We start from the raw sequence: 20,339 nt of genomic DNA, 5'->3' as shown, positions 1-20,339 counted from the left end.
AATGATGTAGGATGGTGCTTTCGGGGATAGTAAATTCTTTTAATGAGTTTGCTCAAGAAAAAGATATTACAAGTACATTAGCATTTGCATGCTTATGGCATACGCGTGAACTATGTATCGTCGTCGTATTTGCGTTTTTTTACATGAAACGTTGTGTTCATCTTAAAAAACAGAAGGCTGGTCTACAGGGGTCAGATATAAAAATTTGAATTACACTCTCAAACCTTAGATGACAAGGATTAGAATTACCTAAACTATTGGTGCAAGGGACTCCAACTTTCAGACAAACGCAAAATATTTCGATTGGTTTCACTCAATTAAAGGTTCCAAGTAACTTTTAATCCTGAAATTCTGTTCGAACATCGTAAGCAAAGACGTGATCTATAACTATGTAATCTCATAATAAAGTCTACATTATATTCTAACAAAACAAAGACCAATTAAATATTTGTAATAGACAATGGCCACATACAATGATGTCACTCTTCGTTGCTCACGAAAATTGTTTAAGAGCATAGATGCTGTCGACAAATTAATTTATATTTATTGATATTAAGATGGACTGCTTACAGAGCTGTAGGATACACAGTTCATTAAGATATAATTATCGCATATTATTATGTAATATATATTTTGGTTCTTATGATACAAGCAAGCAATCAACTAATACACCAATCAATTAATGTTTTGTAACAAATTAGTTAATTTCTGATATGCATTAAGCAAAAGGACAACTTGGACAATCCAAACTCACCAAGTAAGTAGGTATATTATAGCATCCACTAATTTTACTAAAGTCATGTCCTCAAAGTATTGGGGGTAAACACAGGATTTTAATTGTGGTGAAATGTAGACACAAAATACATATTAGAAGATTTTAGCATAAGTATATATAGCATTAATTAGGCCAAGTTAATTTATTTTTACTTTAAGGTAGAAAAAACATGGTGGACTTAATGCCACATGGCATAAACACCAAAATTCTTCAATAAATAGTCCAAAACAAGCACTTTTGCACCTACCCATTGACTTTTTGTCGAACAGGAAAGTAACGTTTTTATTGAGATAACCTCAGAATTGGGTAGTTTTATAGCGGATTTCCTGTTAGCGGGCAGTTTTCCTGAACTTAGCCGGAATTCCCCAAAATTCCCTCAGGGAACAGTTGGATTGGAAAACGGAGAGATACGAGTCAAACTTATGTATAAAACTATAATAGACACGTTTTATTTTATTGTTTTACTTAATAAAGTACACTAAAGAATGTACATGTTACAAGCTTATCAATAAATACGTGGTTAATCATTATTAAGTTAGCACGCCTCATCGTCGCCCGCAAGCGAAGACAAACTTCCTAAGAGAATTCCACTATCAGACAATGTAACTATGAATTTAATATAGCGGTACACGAAAGTTGCGCGACGCGAAATTACACTGGGATACATTAATTAGGGTGGAAGTTCGCGCCGCCATCTTGCGCCCCTGCGGTCCGCTCACCTGTGCCGACAAAACCCAATTTTGTTATCTTACACGCCGTTATAAAGACGACTGTTAACGAACGCCCTCTAATTTGGACCTTTTCACGAACATATTTCTTCAAGCGAGAAATCATATTTAAATAATTGTCAACGTGTCTGACTCGGGTAATAAAATGTTGAAGGGACTAATCAGGCACACCTTACATCGTCAGAAATATCAATTAACGGCGGGCGGACGTATTAAACGAATAGCCGTTAGGAAACAACAGCAATCCCATTCGAGGGCGGGCCACGTATTCAATTAACAGAATAGGATTCTGAATTGTCGTTCATAACGCTCACAAAGTTAATTAAAATATCCCTAATTGCGCAGCTACTACAGGCGGTGGGACGAACAAACTGTGCCCCACGTTGGGCGCCAAAATTTCCCGCAATGTTTGTACTTTATTAGAGCAAGTTCCTCCGCCCCTGTTTGCATACAAGTTTGGGCCGCTTCCGTTTTATTTACAGACGGTTTGGAGCGTACGCCAAGTTATACGGAAGCCTCACTAAATCCTCGCGGGACGTGTGTGCTCTCGGACTCCAGCCAGGGTGCCCTCAGCTACACGAACGTTGGCCACGATCATTTGTGGAAACTTAGTTACCGCCTGCTGTATTAATTACCAGACTGACTAATGAATTGTTGGACACAGAGTTTCCATTTAAACATGCTATCTGCGTTTAAATTCAAAATATGAATCATATTCTGACTTCAGTCGCACATAACAACGTGTAACATGCATGTAACTGAAAACAAAGTAGACCATCGCACGGATTTATACTTGTATTCTATTTCGTGTCCGAAAACGTATCTTCTGTGAAGGAACAGAAAACAATAACAGGAACCGAAACAAAGCTATCACATTTCTGAATCCCCTGAACGTGACTGGATACGTCTGATCGCTGCGGCGGACGGCAAAAAAATGAGAAATATCGCTGTCGACGTACCGCCAATCTGAATATGGAAATGGCCGCCGCCCGGATTCGCAATGCGGGTAGATAAGAATTTTATAGCAAAAGTACACCCGGCCGGGTAAACATTGTGCGAAAATGGCGGCGATAAGTGAGCGCCAGTGAATCGTCATCGGTACAATTCCGCCGATAAACCCCCACAGCGTTTTGTATTCGACAAACGATACACGTCCCCGTTCGGACATACGCCGGTAAATTATTTACTCAATAAATTATTCATTTATGATAATAAGTGAAACGACGTCCAAACTTGGTGTTTTCCTCCAGTTTTACGCGAAATAAAATCTTTTCGAGAACTGAAACTGTTCTTCATTAAAATGGTAATTGATTGAGCATAACTTTTGTATTTTATCGTTAAATCAATGTGGACGAATAATGTTTCATAAGTAAAGTACTTAATAGCACATTGTCGTTAAATATTAAGGCTAGTAGAGTTATTATCCTATTATTTATAAGTACCGCACATAATGTTTTGTTGGTGCGGTAAGTTGAGCGTAACTAGTTATTTTAACGAAGGAAAACCGGACGTGTAAGCAAGGTGAAGCAATTCTAACAAGGTTCATATTAAAAATAATATATAATCTTTAAGACAATATCTGATGTAATAAATATAATTAGGTAGGTATGTACCCAAAAATGGGTGCTTGTAATACTTGCATAAAACAATCGATTGGCTTTGCATGGATTAACTTAGCAAAGGACATGGTGTAATTATCCGGACCTGATAAGCAAGTTAAGTACGGCTAAATCTGCCTTGTAATATTATATTTCTTCAAACTGAATTGGACAGCGCATCGGTTGTTCTAAATTATTACCTACGCAGCCACCTAGAATTTACTGTGTTTATGTATTGCCACATAAACAACTGTTGTAAGTACATACGGCGGAAATGCACATACGCTAATTGATGGTTCATAAAGGACATTTTGTACCTATTTATTGTAACTCGTACAACATGTGCATTTATTACCTATGTTGGTACACCATACACCTAGTAGTTTGATAGATAGAAATATAAAGATATTTCACTAAAACCAACTCAAAAAGAGTATTAAATAGGTATAATATATTTTTGATTGACTGACGCAGGATAATTGCAATTTCTTAAATTCTTTTGTAGCAGATTATTTTTGTTAAGATTTTAAAATTAAATTAATTTACAAGTCATTTTTACAATTACGCTGATTTCTAAACCTATGTACCTTCGCTTGTACAAGACTCTAAAAGCTTAAACTCTTCCAAGAAATTAAAACTGGCCGCTATTAACAATCCGGAGAGGTCTGTGGGACATCGCGCGCCATCTATCAAGCGTAACGGGAACTACTTTCGATGTCACTCTGGTACAGACGGTGACAAAGTGTGTCTTTTAAAGTACCTAACTGCTATGTAATTAATTTAAAGAGTCTTTATTTTTAAAAGTGCTTTTAGCATGATTCTTCGGCATTTTTGTACTAACTAATAATTTTGCGATCAGTACCTAACCCTGAAGTGAGCCAAATCTTAACACCTCACCTTATACATTCATAGATTACTGTGTTTTAGAAACTTTCATAGGGCATTTCAGAGATTTTTGAATAAACGACGTTAGACGTAGTACAGCTCTGGTCAAATAACTAAATCACTCCAAAATTGGCTAACAATTGACTTCTAGATGCCTAGTAAAAAATCACGAACAAGAACACTAGGTACAGCATATTGGTACGCGAGACATCGAATGACTTACCTGAAATTCCATCTCTAGTTGTCAAATACCGAGATAGATAGATTATCTAAGTTTCAAGTCGACCATTGTATAGGTATAATAAATATTAAACTGACCGTGAACAGTGAGCTCGGAGTCCCTGTTGATCTCGTAGAGCCGCAGCGCCTCGTCCAGCTCCAGCTGAGTGGAGATCGTGCACGGATCGCCTTCCTCGTCCACCCACTTCATTGTAAACACCTATAATATAAATATTGATACTTTAAGAAATCTGCAGGTAGAAAAACTAAGGCAGAACTTTTAGAATGTCTATGCCAAACTATTCACTAAAAGATAACTCCTGGAATTGGCTTTTACGAATGAAAAGTAATACCTATCCTGTGTAAAAGCTTTGTTCCTATCCTGTGTAAAAGCTTTGTTCAATAAGTTCCAAAAAACTGCTGATGTCTAAAATGTCCAATCACATTCTCATGGACTGTAGGTGGCATAGGACATAGACTTATTTACAAATTAACCAAGCTGTAGAATCTTATTTTCAAATGCCAAAATAGCAGTTGGTGTAAACTTCAAAGGTCCACATTGGGAAGGATTGTATTTCTTGATACGAAACTAGATCGAAGACTAAAAGAAGACTATTTTTAGTAATTTACCAACCTGATCAGGCAAAAACCGACATATCGCCACCATCTCCTGCGTGAACTCCTCAAAGTTGATATTGTGATTGATGTACGTGATCATCACATCACCGTTGTACACCGTCTTCACTCGTACATCGTTCTGATGGTTATCCTGGGTCATCAGTTGGGTCGGCATCATGACAGGGTGGCCTCTCCGTTCACTATGCCTGGAATAGATGGAGATAGTCATTAATACTTTGTAATCTATACTAATATTATAAAGCTGAAGAGTTTGTTTGTTTGTTTGTTTGAACGCGCTAATCTCAGGAACTACTGGTCCGACTTGAAAAATTCTTTCAGTATTAGATAGCCCATTTATCGAGGAAGGCTATAGGCTACTTTTTATCCGGGTTCGTTCCGAGGTTCCCACGTGATGCGGGTGAAACCGTTGGCCCGACCTAGTATAAAATATTGAGCTGAATAACATGATTGTTCTATGTAATTCCTACTTATGGTACTGCAATAATCAATACTAGTAACTAATCTATCATCACCTGCCTAGCCATTTCCCAACTATGTTGGGATCGAGTTCCATTGTAACAGAGATGCAGCTGAGTACCAGTTTACATGGAGCGACTGCCTGTCTGACCTCCTCAACCTTGTTACACTGGCTACGCAATACTAGTTAGCAAGACTGGTGGTCACACAGGACTTTACCTCTAATCTACCGCTGCAACGAAGATATTACGAGATAATGTAACTACTTAAAACAGCAACATTTTGATATATGGCAACAAAGGTTTGATATCAGCTCTAATTTTACCATCTGGCTTTTTATCAAAGGCCACAGAGATACATTATATTTATGTTTACCTTCTTTATCGGAAGTATATAACTACATTCATAGTTTTTCATTAGCACCTCTTTCAAAACAGGGCACTAATAATGTGATGAACGTGTCATAAGTAATTAACACTTCAAGTACATGAAGTAAATAGATCAATTGTATTTAACTATGTACTAAGTTTTTAAACAAATTGTTGTTATGTGAGTAAACAAAAACTAACCTAACAAGATGTTGTTCGCATAATAGACGGACTGTTATGAATATTATAGTATTGGTTGGTGTACCTTATAGAGCCTAAAATTACAAGTTTTGTGCTTTCAATATTTTTATATGCTACTAAACATCTAATTAGCCACAAACAATATAGAACTTGTATTCAAACAGTACCAAATATAGTGAAATCAATGAAGATTGTTATTCCATCAATACCCGAGCCATTGAAAAACTATCAAAACTTTTTTATAACTCCTAATTTTCACAAATATACCAACTTTTATCAAAGTTGAGTGACAAGCATAAACTATTCTTAAAATATACACAGCATACCAAATGTAGTTCAGGACCAACATTACAGAGTAATTGTAGTTCCATATTTGAATACAATGCTTTATTACTGTACAAAGCCTTATTGTTTCATTCTTAAAGGCTTCATAACTTCACAATACATGTTTTTTAATCAATTTCAAAGGAAGTTTATCTTAAAAAGTGCCCAGTTATAAAGAAAACATGCGATTTATGACAATGAACTGCAATTACAAGCATCGTAGGGTTTCTAGAGGCCTCAACTTGTTCATAACCTAGTACAAATAGGATTACCTTATTTGCACTCCCTGCTCCACTGTATATCTTACTAACAAAAGCTAATTGCCGCTCAGCTACACCTACTTCCCGTTTAGGCGCGTAATATACAACCTTTATTATAATAACTGTGATAACATTCCCATAACGTGAATCATTTGAATAAGTATAATTAAGTACACAAAGCAAACCTTTACGAGAATTCACGCTTCACAAAACACTATTATCTCAGTTCTCGTACAAAAAGGGATTACAATCCCATTGATAAAAGAGTTAATTTATGTAACACACAGTAATTATCGAAATTATATGTAATAACAACAAAACTTTGACACACATAACATTATTCACAAACTGACATTTAACAGGAAACAGTTACATGTTTTCATTGAAGATGACGCTTTCTTTCGTCCTATAGGAATTTTAACGAGAAAGAGTGAAATAGCTATACCGGCGTTTCACAATCTGAGCAACATTCCATTGTAAAGTTTTTAGTGACGTGCCAGCTGTTTCCGGTCCCAAATATCAAACTTTTTGAACAAAGTATAAAACTTTTGAAATAATTGTATGCTTTAATTTATTAAACAGGTTCAGATATGCTCTGGCTTAACGTTGACAGCATTATTCATTTTCACTAATAAGTTTATCATCACGCCATCCTTTAGCATTATTTTAATTAAACTTTAAATAGGTATATCGAGAATATCATCTACGACGTTCGGAAATGATTAGAAACTCGTTATGAAATAGTAACCTAAATTCAATTTCCAGACGTAAAATGTTACTGTCAAATTACGTCAAGTTATCAATTCGGGTTGGGATTTCCTAATATTTGGAATTTATTAATTTTAACAGTAAAAACAACCATAATTAGTTTCTTATATTTATTTCGCATTTTCCGCATTCTCTTTTAATCATGGTAAGATGCCCCAGTATTTGCTTGAGGTGGCTTAATGCCCTATAACATCTATTTGTTATGATGACTAATACACCAAAATTAACGGAATTCACTAAATCTGTGCTATGTTTTATTATGATTGCAGACTGACCAACAAATGGATTGTGCTTTAGACCTGATGCGGAGGTTGCCTCCGCAGCAGATTGAGAAGAACTTGACAGATTTGATAGATCTTGTGCCTAGTATGTGTGATGACCTGCTATCGTCTGTGGACCAGCCGTTAAAGATTGCTCAGGATCGCAGCACGGGGAAGGACTACTTACTGTGTGATTACAACCGCGACGGAGACTCGTACAGGTCTCCATGGTCAAATACATACGACCCGCCGCTTGAAGATGGGTCGATGCCGTCAGAGAGGCTGAGGAAGTTAGAAATCGATGCTAATCACGCGTTCGATCAGTACAGAGAGATGTACTTCGAAGGCGGCGTCAGCTCAGTGTACCTGTGGGACATGGATCACGGATTTGCTGGTTTGTATCTGTTTGTTGTAAGTATAGGTTAGGTAGAAGAGGATAAATAAACTCCTCATTTTCAACCGTGTAGAATTTGAGCTTGAGCTAGTTCACTGTCCATATATGACCACTGTCTATCTACGATGATTGAAGATGTTGGAATACAATAGACAAGTACTAGTGCATTCTTTGATACAGTATTCACTATTCATGTCACAATAACAAACAGCCCTTTCCAAATTGTAGTTCTGTAAGCGTTATTATCTTACAACAACCTACTCCCTTTTTGATAAATTGATAAAAGATAGTAGTATTTACATATCATCTGAATAAATAACCATAGCCAAACCACAATTTCCAGGTGTAATATTGATAAAGAAAGCGGGCGATGGCTCCCAAAAGATCAAAGGCTGCTGGGACTCCATCCACGTGGTGGAGGTGATCGAGAAGAGCTCCGGCCGCAACGCGCACTACAAGCTCACATCTACCGCCATGCTGTGGCTTCAGACTAACAAGGAGAGCAGCGGGACCATGAATCTTGGAGGCAGTCTTACTAGACAGGTACTATATAATATAATATTTGCAAAAATCATCTTGGGCAGGACAAGAGCAAAAACTAGACGATAGCTATTATAAGACTGAGATAAGTATTTAGTTCTTAAGCACACTAATTTTTCTTAAGAGCTAAGTCAAATGGAGTGTTGAAACCAAAACTTAGGATTTTAAATAATATCAAATAATGAATTATAAATTATGTCAATAAATTTAATATAGTAGTTTCAGCATGAAAAGGTAACAAACATACGAGCATAGACGTAGTGTCGTCTAGCATAAATTGGCAGATGAACTATGTTGGTACGTAGCTTGTAGCATTCATACTAAAACTATTAATTAGATTTGATGAAACTCGGAATCAATATAGCTTATATCATCAGAACAACATTAAGCTATCTTTTATCCTTGTACTGAATCTAGGTACCTTGTTGACATACATGAAACCACAAAAAGAAGTTTGTAAACAATATTGAAGACTTGTAACCCTACACTGGGACTCGTGGCCTTTCAAGTTGACAATAACACAGAAAAAAAAGAAAAAACACACGTAACTCATTTTATAAAAGAAAAAAAGATCCCGACAAATTGAAAACCTTCTCCTTTTTGGGAAATCAGTTGAAAATAGTTTATACCAAAAGAGTGTCTATGTGAATTCCAGGCAGAGCAAGACTCAGCAGTCAGCGATGTGACTCCCCACATCGTGAACATTGGCCGCATGGTCGAGGACATGGAGAATAAGATCAGGAACACGCTCAATGATATCTATTTTGGTAATTATACCTTCTTCAAATGCTTAAAATAGCCCACATTGTGCTTATCAATATGCATTAAGCTCTACCAGCTACAGTACAGGCTGTGACGGTAACAATCACTACTTATTAACTCTATACATGTAGATGGACCCCACGAACAGACTTTAATCTTTTTATTATAACACTTTGAACCAATTTTGATTGCATTTAAGGTAGAATTCCGTGGATAGCGGCTACGACAGCCGCGCGCGGCTTACGACAGTCGTCGACCGCGCGCGACAATAGTCAACCTATGAAAATGTATGGCGCCGCTGCCGAGGCCAGCGACAGTCGCGCGCGGCCGACGAATTTCGTAAGCCGCGCGCGGCCGTATGCATCTCAACATGGTCTAGCGCTTAGTAACATCTATATAATTTTAGTAAAACCAGAATTTATTGTTTGTTATTTAGTCGGCAAAACTTCCTTTTGTTTTCATTACAATACAAATGCTTTTGAATCAGTATTGGGTAGTATCCTTCATCATTTCTACTTTTTAAAAATAGGGTCGATTGGTAATCTATTTTCATAATACAGCCACAGCAATACGTCATCCTCTTCTTCTTCAAGGATATCAATTAGCACTTCGACTAGAGGGAACGGACGAACAAAATCTACTAATATCAACACAATGCCGCGCGCGGCTTACGAAATTCGTCGGCCGCGCGCGACTGTCGCGGACCTCGGCAGCGGTGCCATACATTTTCATAGGTTGACTATTGTCGCGCGCGGCCGACGACTGTCGTAAGCCGCGCGCGGCTGCGTAAGCCGCGACCCACGGAATTCTACCTTTAGTGCAGGTGGTTGACAATAGCCATAAAACTTTATCAGTGATAAGAACAGTTTTATATTTTTTTTATGCAGGTGGTGACCAATCACCAATTGTGGGACCTGCATAACCTTTTAGAACAAAATACTGCTGCACACTCATCCTACAAAAATCTGTCAGATTATCTGTCGTACAAAAATCGAGACGTATGGCAGCCTTAAAAAGGCTTTCATTAATACAATAACACAATATCAGCACTCTTTCCCTATCAATTGAATTCTATGTTTTCCATTAACAATTAAAAATAGGTGGTGATGAAAAAAGCATCATAGTTTGACCGCTTGTATGCCGCTAATTATAAAACAATAGAAAATCAATTGTTGTCGCGTATATTTAAATACTGCGCGGGTTAAACACAACTTGTGTGTGAGTCAATAGTCCTGCTTAAATCTTTTTACATACACATCTACCTTCTTGTCCAGGTAAAACAAAAGACATAGTGAACGGCCTCCGGTCAGTGGTGCCAGCTGAGCTGGTGCAGCGCAAAGCAGCGCTTCAGCACGACCTGGCGCTCGCGCTGCAGCGCCGGCACGTCGCGCGCGACGACTGAGCTATGACGTATTTACGTGAGTTTTGTACCAACAAATAAAATAATAATAATAGTTGGTGTCACCATTTCATTAAAGTTGTCTCAAAAGGGCTTCAGCGTGTTGGCTTCGGCCCCACGTTCGCCTCCCAAAAATCCGGGACTCTATAGTCCCGAGGTCTGGTAGAGACATACAAACAAAAATCTTTATTTTCTCTACAATTAATGTGTTAAAAAATGGGTTCAAGAAGTTAGATAAACTTTGGTATTGAGCTGCATCTGGTTAGACTGGAAACCGACCCCATACCATAGCAGATTTTTCGCAATTTCACCCGCATAAAGCTGTAGCCAGTTTAACCTATGTTCAACGGCACCTTTAGCCTTTACGTAAGTTAATTATTAATACTACCTACTGTGTACCTATTACAATAGTTGCACAATACAAAGAATCAGATGAAAATCTGTTGTTTTGGAAACACCTTGCCAAGTAAATTTTCTGTGTCCATCGTAGATAGATAGATAAAGCGTTTTTCAGGAAACAAAAAAACATCAATAAGAAATAAAACAAACAGTGGGTAGAAAGACAGACATACGCGCGATGCACGACCCCCAGGAGCAAAGACCCTGTTTGAAGCCAGGGCCCCTTGGCCCTATGCAATAATTATAACTAAATAAACTACTAATATAAATACTTATAACTCTAATACTTGTATCCTTCACTTTCAGATGAGGTGGAGATATTGGGTAAATTGTGTTAATTAAGGATCGCTCACGAAGAAAAGTGAAATTACGAAATTGTGGAAACTTATGAAGGATAATTTAATAAAAAAAAGTATATTTCTCGTCTATTAATAAATAGTGTATTGAATTTAGAAATAAATCAATGCGGCCAGTATGGTGCTTTGAACAAATAGTCCTTATATTTATATATTTTTTCTTCATAGATATTATTGGAATGTAAGCATGTAAACTATGTAAAAAAATGTCTCATTATGGAATTAAATTCGCCCAAGTATCATCCATCTCATTTACAGTTGCATTTTTTATTGCTTAGTATTTTCTTTTTTGTAGTATATAAACAAAATGTATTTTTATCTTAAGGTTCTACGTAAGAGATACAACATTACATAATTATAATGTTAAGGCAATGCAACAAGCCAATTTTAATGTTGCAATTGATTTCACATAATAACAATAGATTTTAATTGGCCTCTCTAAATATATATTTATCCGCATATTGTGTTTTATTCAAAGCATTACAAAGTTTCCATTAAATACATAATAAGAAAGGTAATGTACATGTGTGTGTAGGTACGCGCAATCACAAAATGAAGTCTCTTTTTCCAAGACAAGAAACCACGAACTTATTTCTTGCGCTCTCCTAGTACGAGTAGTGTATATCGCCACCAACTGCCAGACACCGAGCTGCTATTTCTCAAAACATACAAACTACCCGACCCAGAAATCGAACCCAAGGCACAGATTACTACCCAAGGGCTTGCAACCACTAGAGGTAGGTGTTCTTAATAATACCATTTTCAGATTAAAGAGGGTATTCTTTACAGTGAACATTATTTTTCAAATCTGCTTAGCTAGCGCATGAGTAAAAGTCCACACTAAAGCGTTGTCCTATCTTAGATGAACGACAAACGGGGTAACGCCATACGATGCGAATAGATTACTTAGTACAAGTAATAATTGAACTGCTTCAAGCGAACGGTAAATGCCTCGCGAGTTTTCGCGCTCTGTGTGAATCGTAGACAGAGAAAACTGTCTACAGTGTGGACACGCCTAATTACTAAACTGTGTATTCTCTTGTGGTCTGTTGCTCTTTCTGAACGAATCAAAAACTGTCAGTGTCAGGATGACAATAACTAACTATCTGTCAGTCACTATCAGGTGGTGAAGGAGAAAGTCTTTGCAATTTGCATAAAAGTTTATATATCAAAACGTTTTATTAGTTTTTTCTTTCATAAAAATGAATTCAGACACTGTGATAATAGAAGATGATGATATTGAAATGGTACGTGTTTATTTTAAATTAATTCTTTACTTCTTTAAACAACGTAAGTCAAAGCAAGGAACTTGTTGTAAATATTATATACCTATATGTTCACGTTTAATTTTGTAAACATACTTCGCACTTCTGATCTTGCTCATCGTCGTCAAGGACCGTAAATATTTGTACATTGTATATACTATAGCTATATGTTTTATAACTTGTGTGAAATCCTGACCGTAGCAGTGGAGCAGCTAGAGTGTATGCGTATAACGCAAACATATAGTATTCACTATATACCAATATCCACTGTGATTGTGAAAGGTCGCCCACAATGCCTGCACTTGGTGTGCCAAAGTTAAAAAACTATGTGTTACTAGTTAGCAGATTCCGCTGCCACTGCAATTGCACACTAGCAATCGCAAAAATAAGCCTGCTGATTTTAGTACTTCTAAATTGTTATCATAACATGGACAAAACTCAAAGTATCAAGTTGCCTGGAAATAATGTAGGAAGACCTTGGCTAGCAGAGGGACAGCTCAGGCTAGAAAAACTAATTTCAAAAAACATGTGCATGCCTTCTGAATCCTATTTTATTTATTATCTAATTTAATCTTCTCCAAACTGCTGTTTTCATTAAACTGATTTATTATTGAGTTTATATTACTGAGTTATGGTCATTTATTTATTTTACAACATATTATATAAATTTATAAATATTCGATTATAAAAATAAAAAAAATATTAAAAATATTCGATTATAAAAGTAAAAAAAAAAACATTTAAAAATATAAAAAATAGATGGCCACCGATATCGGGCACAGGGTCCAAGGTACCAGTGGTAAGGTTCCCAGAGACAGAAACCTCCTCACAATACAAGCCGTATCAAGGAGTACTGCCTTCTGAATCAGTCCCTTGATCCAGCCGCCCAACGAGAGCCTCCTGAGGTGTTGGTCGAGGCTCTTGGCTATTAGACCATTGACCGTAACGACAATCGGCACAATAACAGCTGTGTCGAGATCCCACATGGCGACAATGCGTTAAGCCAAGATACTTAATTTGTTTCTCTTTCTCTTACTGAGTTATTATTATACGATGATAAGGAATATGTTTTCTGGTGATCCCCAAACTAACACCAATACCATGCATTTCTAAATCATCGGCACATTATTTCAGGTACCCATTGTTGTTCTTGATGAAGATGATGATAACGTGGGCACTGAAAAAGCTGTTGAACCACAAACAGTGGAAACTATAGACTTGGATGATGACCAGCCGCAAGCTGCACCCATGGCAGCATCGGAGACAGTACCAATGGACTATGCAACAGAAAAGGCCTTTGTGAGAAAGCTAAAAATTAATAGCCTAATGGATAAAATTGTACAAACATGTTTGAATATGAAGAATGCAGTAGGAATGCCAAGAGTAATACAGAAAACATTAATACCGTTATATAAAGATACAAGCAATGCTGTTAAACAATCTAAAGAGTTTAAGAAATTGTTGAGAAAAACCTGGAAGTTGTTGAAGAAAGACCCTAATCATAAGTTTTTGCACATCAAGACATTGTGTGAAGAATTAAAATCAGGGCGATTGAGAAGGAAAGTGCCTTTTGTAACGCTAACTAGAGAATTGCCACATAGGACATCTGGATTCGTTACAGGTTTGAAAATATTTCTTTAATAGGCATTATAAGCATTATAAATGATACTGGCTCATGTATTAATGTCCAGTACAACAATGCGTTTAGGATGCTGGTGGGGCTGCCACTTTTTTGCAGCGAATGTTCACTGAGGCGAGGATAGATGGATTTCATCCCGAAGCGCTGTGCCTCGATTCTTCGCAGGTGGCGTGACAGCTCTCACAGCATGCTTAGCACTTTGTGTGCTAGGTGGCCCATGGCTGCGGCACTAGATCGGACAGCACACTTCTGCGGATGTGTCTTACATACTCCATGGATAGTGTGACGCCCGATTTCAGTGTCGTAAACGTAGATTTAATTCAGTTTTATTAGTATTATAGTTTATATTTTAGGTTACTATTTATGGATCCATGGTCTGGTAAATAAAGATAATTATTATTAATCCTATTACAGAAATTAATCCCATTAATAAATCACATACTAGATGAGGATGATGATCCTTACGTGTGATTCCTAAGTACCTACCTCATTACTAATGAATGACTCAACATTACATACTCTTCTACTAAAGATCATAAGTATTAATGTAAAATTTCTATAATTTCAGAACTAAATAGCAGTAGTAAACCAATGAATAGTGAAGAAAGTAGTAAACAAACAAATGGAGACGAAGAAGTACAATGTCTTGATATGGACGAAATTGGCGAAAGAAGATCTGAACGAATAAAAGAACAAGAAAAATGTGGTGCAGCAAACAGAAAACTAACTGCATATTCACAAGCTGTCAAATCATACCAACATCGCAAAAGATTTGCTAAAAAATTAAATGATATTCATTTGGTCAATGCAGCAAAATTAAACAAACAAAACAAACAATGTGTTACAGCAATGAGTAAAAAGTTAAATGGTGCTAAAACAGACAAACCACATAGTTTAGACATTAGATACGAAAAGACTGATATTATTATTTTAGATAATTCTGACAATGAGCTTGAGGACAGTCAGACAAGTAATGAAAATCAAAATGTAAATATAATTTTAGATGATTCTTGTAAAGAAAATACATTATCAAATGAAGCAATGAACAGTGTTACTGCAGACACTGAAAAAAACGTTGGCCTTAATGAAGATTCAAATAAAGAAAATGATCAATCAGAAAATAATATAACCAGACCCTCTAACGAAGATATAGATGTAGAACTTTTAATTCCCAAAAACCATATTGATGTCAGAATTGATAATGTAGATCCATATAATTATAATGAAGAAAGGATAAAAGCCATTGAAAAAGATATTGCGTTTTATAAAAAAAGAATAGAAGAGTTAGAAGAGGCAGAGGTAATAACGGACAATGGATTCTCATCTCCATACATTCAATGTGCAAAGTAAGTATATGACACTTTTTTTTAACGACGTCAAAAATCATCAAATGACCCCTCCCGCTGTGGGTTAGCAGCGGTGAGGGAGTGTCAGACTCTTACTGACTAAAAACCGTCGTGTTCCGTCGTAGGTCTTTTATGTACCAGGGCCGCGGTAACTCTTTGAAACAATCCCGCAGAACCGGCAGGCCTTGGCCCTACTGGGCCCCGCTGGGAAGTATGTGGCACCCACTTTTATGTTATGTAAAATTAAACAGCAAAAAATCTTAAAATTTTCAGATTCAAAAGCAAAATTGTTGAATGCTACAAGAAGATATGTGAACTTAATGGAGACAGTGATATAATAGTAAAAAGGCGCGAAATTCGATTACAAGTAGCCAATGGCCATCCATCGGGTCCTGCAAAGAGGCTGGAAGAGCATTTAAATGATAGCATAGACAACACAGGCGCTGTCGCATTCCCTGATTTCTCAGACGTGGTTAAATGTGTTATAGAAGCAAATAGAGAAGAACGTTTGGGTTGGAACAAACAAGAGGTGATTCGAGAAGGTCGGTAATTTAAATAAATGGATGTTATTTAGAGCTAGAATTTTTAGGGTTCCGTACCAAAAGGGTAAAACGGGGACCCTATTGTTTAAGCTCCTCTGGCCGTCCATCCGTCTGTCAACAGGCTGTATTTCATGAACCGTGATAGTTAGAGAGTTGAATTTTTCACAGATGATGTATTTCTGTTGCCGCTGCACAACAAATAGTGAAAACTATAATAAAATAAATATTTTGGGGGGCGCCCATACAAAAACGTGATTTCTTTGCAAATTTGGTTTTATAAATTATAGTACGGAATCCTTTGTTGCGCGAGTCCGACGCGCACTTGGCCGGTTTTTTTTTATATTGATAATTCCCAACAGACATTCAAGTAGTTTTCAGCATAAAATTAATAAAGATCGAAATCTGTGTTACAGCGTCAGCGTTATTCCGCCAATGCGGACAGGCGTTGCGTAAGCGCCGACAGAAGCGAGAATACAGAGATCTTCTATGTCTAGTACCCGATAAGCAAGACCCTGATGACCCTGCGGAAAATAATCCAGAACTTTTGGCTAAATTAGAAGAAAACAAGCTCATTGCTAAAATAAAAGAAGAAGAAATCTTAGAAAGGTATTGTATATCGATATTCCTGCTATTCGGTTTTTTTTAAGTGACAAATGTTTCTGGGGCCCGATTCTCTTAATTTTACTTAAGTGACATACGATTCACGTTCGATTGAGATCCAATCCCGACTCAATTACGATTTAAGCGTATGTGGCATTCCTCTATTTTTTCTTTGAAATAAACGTTTTTATCCTTTTCTGTCATTCAATTATGAATCATTTTGTCTGCAAATGATTTATGATTGTAATATGATTGAAGAGCAAACTACCGTATAGACCAAAATCACCAAAATGGCAGACCAATAGCAAACCAATCGAATGTCGTTGGAATACGATTGGTCTTATATTGTTAAAACTGCTATTGCAATCATATTTCGATTCAATTTCTATTCGATTTTGACATTATTAACTTAAGAGAACCGGGCCCCTGGTATAAAAGTAATTTATGGTACTACTAGCTGGTGCCCGCGACTTCGTCTGCGCAGGTTTAGTATTTCGAACAATATGTTTACAAATTGTAGCCTATGTGTTATTCTGATGTATAAGCTATATTATTGTAAAGTTTCATTAAAATCCATTCAGTAGTTTTTGCGTGAAAGAGTAACAAACATCCATACATCCATACATACAAACTTTCGCGTTTATAATATTAGTAGGATAATCATATAATCAAATAATATAATCATCGGCACGGATATTGAGCGCTGACCTACACCTGCGCAGAAGTAATTTATTGGGTCCCTTTTATGTGAGGCGCGGGGGCGGGGTAAAGCGGTGATTGGCCCGCAGCGCATCGCGTCATGGCCGTCACTCGGGATTGGTTCTTTGCTAATAAATTACTTCTGCGCAGGTGAAGGTCAGCGCTCAAGATTCGTGCCGATGATTATACTTTATTTGGAGTTATTTGCGGATGACAAGTTTATCTGGACTAATATACGTCAAATGTGTTTACCATAGTCTAAAATCGCAGATTACTTTGACTGTTCTTCAAAATGCAGTCGAGTTTCTAGTGTCTCTTAGTCATTTGAAAAGACATGCGGTCGAATTGAGAACCTCTTTATTTTAAATCGGTTAAGAAATTACGCTTTTTTATACATTGGCCACTCAGTTTACTGTCTTAAATCTGTTAGCTTATTATTTTTATCGTGGTGATACAAATAGATATTTCATTATTTACAGATATGTTAAAATGGAGAATCAGATGTATTCATCAGGTGCTGAAAGCAATAGAGAAGCCAGTACGATGGAGTTTGAGTCAGACAGAGAATCTAGCAATTCAGAAAGTGACTCTGAGGATGGCACCATACCACCAGAAGATGTAGCTCCTGACATAAGTCATGACCAATTTGAAATAGAAGGAAGAAGAAGTGAAATAGAACAGCGTACAAAAACTGTTAGCTTTGAGTGTTTAGTATCAAATAATAATCTTATTTTAACTCCGAATGCGATTAGTAATCAAGCTAATACTGCAGGTGTATCAAATAATCATAACGTTAGTGTAAATGCAAATCCGTCCTCATGTAATCCTTTACTATCGCAGTTATTGGATACTCCATTTGTATCACCATCATGTGCACTATCAGAAACAACAGGAAACCAAAATATTACACGAGAGAGTTCGAGCGTTAAAGAAAACCAGGCCAAAGTTCCAATAGTCGTTCTTGAAAGACATCAAGTTAAACATATAAACACAGAGGAAATTATTGATAATAATAATTTAGATACAGTAACAACAACAAATAACGCAAATATAATTAATAGAATAAAAATTGAAGACCCTGATGATCCAAATATTGAGTCTAGTGATATAAATGAGAATCATAATTGTAGTAATTCCAATTATACGTCAATTAGCGATAGAATACAATTCTGCGATCAAGAAAGAAAAGAGGAAGATGTAAAAGTTAAAAAAGAGCCTGAACCAGTAGATGTTCAAAGTATGTTAGACGAGTTAGGAGATGGTTTCGTGTGCACTGTATTCGATTTTGAAGACCCATTCCTAGTCATAGAAATATCATCAGATGAATTTTCAGAGGATGAGACGTAATAAAATGTTCTTATTTTATTTTTGTTTTTTAACCTCCTAAGACCCTCCTAAGAATTTAGAGAAAACTAATGTAAAGTGTAAAGCACTGTAAAGTGAAGAAGGTGCTACCGTAGTGAGCGCGTAATTTTTGATAGTTGGGACGCAAAAAGATATCTAAACTAATTAGAGAAAATTATTGTAAAGTGTAAGGCGCGAGCGCAGCGAAAGCAAAATTTTCGCGAGCTTAACATTTTTTGAGATTTGGGACACAAAAGTCCTCCACCTCGTGTGCGTTCGCGCGTGTGCGTTCGCGCAGCGGAATGTTGTTGAATTTAAAGATTTTAATGAGGGTTTTTGAAATTTTTTCTGCCACCGGGTGGCGCCACGTATGCGTCTGGTCCAAACAGCTGTCAAATAGTATGGAATTGTAGGTGCCGAACTTATTGTTTATTGAAATTCTGTTATATTGGAAGTGTTATTGATTTTATTATGGACTAGCTGTTGCCCGCGACTTCGTCTGCGTGGGCAATTTGGAATTGTCAAAATACTACTTATGCCGTAGCGTAGGTGCATTCTTTTACATAACAATATAATTAGGATTACCACTTAGCAGCATCACGGGTTGATCAATCAAGGTGGTGTCGACGATGTGTGACTATTTATCTAAACAAAAGAAGTAAAGTTTGTGACGTTGAGGAAATCTCTGGATCTAGTCAACCGATTTGGAAAATTATTACGTAATTCTCACATAAAACAAAGGTCTGACAAATTTGTCATTTGTACATTTTCTGCAGCAGCTGCGACAAATCAGGAGCCAGAAAGTCTGTCAAACAGTTTTACTTACCATGGATAACGCGGTGTCTAGTTCACTGGGTTGAAGAGATCAGATAGGCACTCCAAGTAAACATTGGTACTCAAAAAGATTCGGTTTGACTGGAAGCCAACACCCACACAATTGAGGAATAGCTGGGTGGATGATGACTGAGTCATCAGGCAAGCGCATAGTTTCACTACTTGTATTTCGGGGATTTACTGTGCACTCACTCACTATGTTATGTTGGAAATCCACCGAAATGTTTGCATTAGTTCACGATCAGGTAAAGTATACGTCCGAGAGAAAAAGTCCAATTCGTGTGTTGGCACTTGAAGCCTGCAGTTCTTCCAAGATTTTCAAAATGTACGCTCACAATTTTGTCATTTCTTGGTGGAGCCAGCAGATCAGAAAAAACATAAGTGCTGTGTATACTGTGCGTCACTACTGCACAACGGTAAAATTTCGTCTTTATAAATAGCACAAACGTTCGCTCTCTTGCGGAGGACGTTTAAATACCATATTATGTGTCACACGTAAGTAAACAGGACAACAGTATATTATCATCGAACCGCTTTCAGAGATCTGATGAGCGAACAGACCAGAACTGACTTGATCGCCTCGAGAAAATCAGATCTCTATGAAGCGATCATTCGCTTTGGTTCCTACTGTTATTGTGGTTTCTGAATATGTATTCCATTAACCAACGATGAATATAATTCTTAGCCGGCCAACTCTTTTGACTTCTCGAAAATCATAACGTTGGTTTTTGTGCAATGC

General features: G+C 37.0%; 2 protein-coding genes across 2 annotated transcripts; both read left to right on the top strand.

Annotated features, from left to right (window-relative positions):
- The first annotated feature begins 7,207 nt into the window (after window positions 1-7,207).
- On the top strand, window positions 7,208-11,790 carry LOC110382080 (F-actin-capping protein subunit beta). The gene is made up of 6 exons (XM_049847213.2): window positions 7,208-7,366; window positions 7,491-7,875; window positions 8,219-8,418; window positions 9,071-9,182; window positions 10,452-10,595; window positions 11,282-11,790. Exons 1-5 carry the CDS (start codon window positions 7,364-7,366, stop codon window positions 10,577-10,579), a joined length of 828 nt encoding a protein of 275 aa, XP_049703170.1. The 5' UTR covers window positions 7,208-7,363; the 3' UTR covers window positions 10,580-10,595; window positions 11,282-11,790.
- Window positions 11,791-12,424: 634 nt separating this feature from the next.
- On the top strand, window positions 12,425-18,787 carry LOC110382081 (uncharacterized). Its single transcript, XM_021342564.3, has 6 exons — window positions 12,425-12,578; window positions 13,731-14,217; window positions 14,804-15,581; window positions 15,855-16,123; window positions 16,537-16,729; window positions 17,902-18,787. The coding sequence occupies exons 1-6, from the start codon at window positions 12,534-12,536 to the stop codon at window positions 18,767-18,769; spliced, it is 2,640 nt and encodes an 879-aa protein (XP_021198239.3). The 5' UTR covers window positions 12,425-12,533; the 3' UTR covers window positions 18,770-18,787.
- Window positions 18,788-20,339: the final 1,552 nt, after the last annotated feature.

This window comes from Helicoverpa armigera, chromosome 18, assembly GCF_030705265.1.
Source record: "Helicoverpa armigera isolate CAAS_96S chromosome 18, ASM3070526v1, whole genome shotgun sequence".
In the NCBI taxonomy this organism is placed as follows: Eukaryota; Metazoa; Arthropoda; class Insecta; order Lepidoptera; family Noctuidae; genus Helicoverpa; species Helicoverpa armigera.
Note: the sequence above shows the minus strand (reverse complement) of the source record. Positions and strands in the feature narration are given on the sequence as shown.

Coding starts and splice junctions, on each gene's coding strand:
- LOC110382080 (XM_049847213.2), top strand. Junction 8,419..9,070: donor GAGGCAGTCTTACTAGACAG/GTACTATATAAT, acceptor TGTGAATTCCAG/GCAGAGCAAGACTCAGCAGT. Junction 9,183..10,451: donor GCTCAATGATATCTATTTTG/GTAATTATACCT, acceptor CTTCTTGTCCAG/GTAAAACAAAAGACATAGTG.
- LOC110382081 (XM_021342564.3), top strand. CDS start 12,534: ATGAATTCAGACACTGTGATAATAGAAGATGATGATATTGAAATG. Junction 16,124..16,536: donor ACAAGAGGTGATTCGAGAAG/GTCGGTAATTTA, acceptor TCTGTGTTACAG/CGTCAGCGTTATTCCGCCAA. Junction 16,730..17,901: donor GAAGAAGAAATCTTAGAAAG/GTATTGTATATC, acceptor CATTATTTACAG/ATATGTTAAAATGGAGAATC.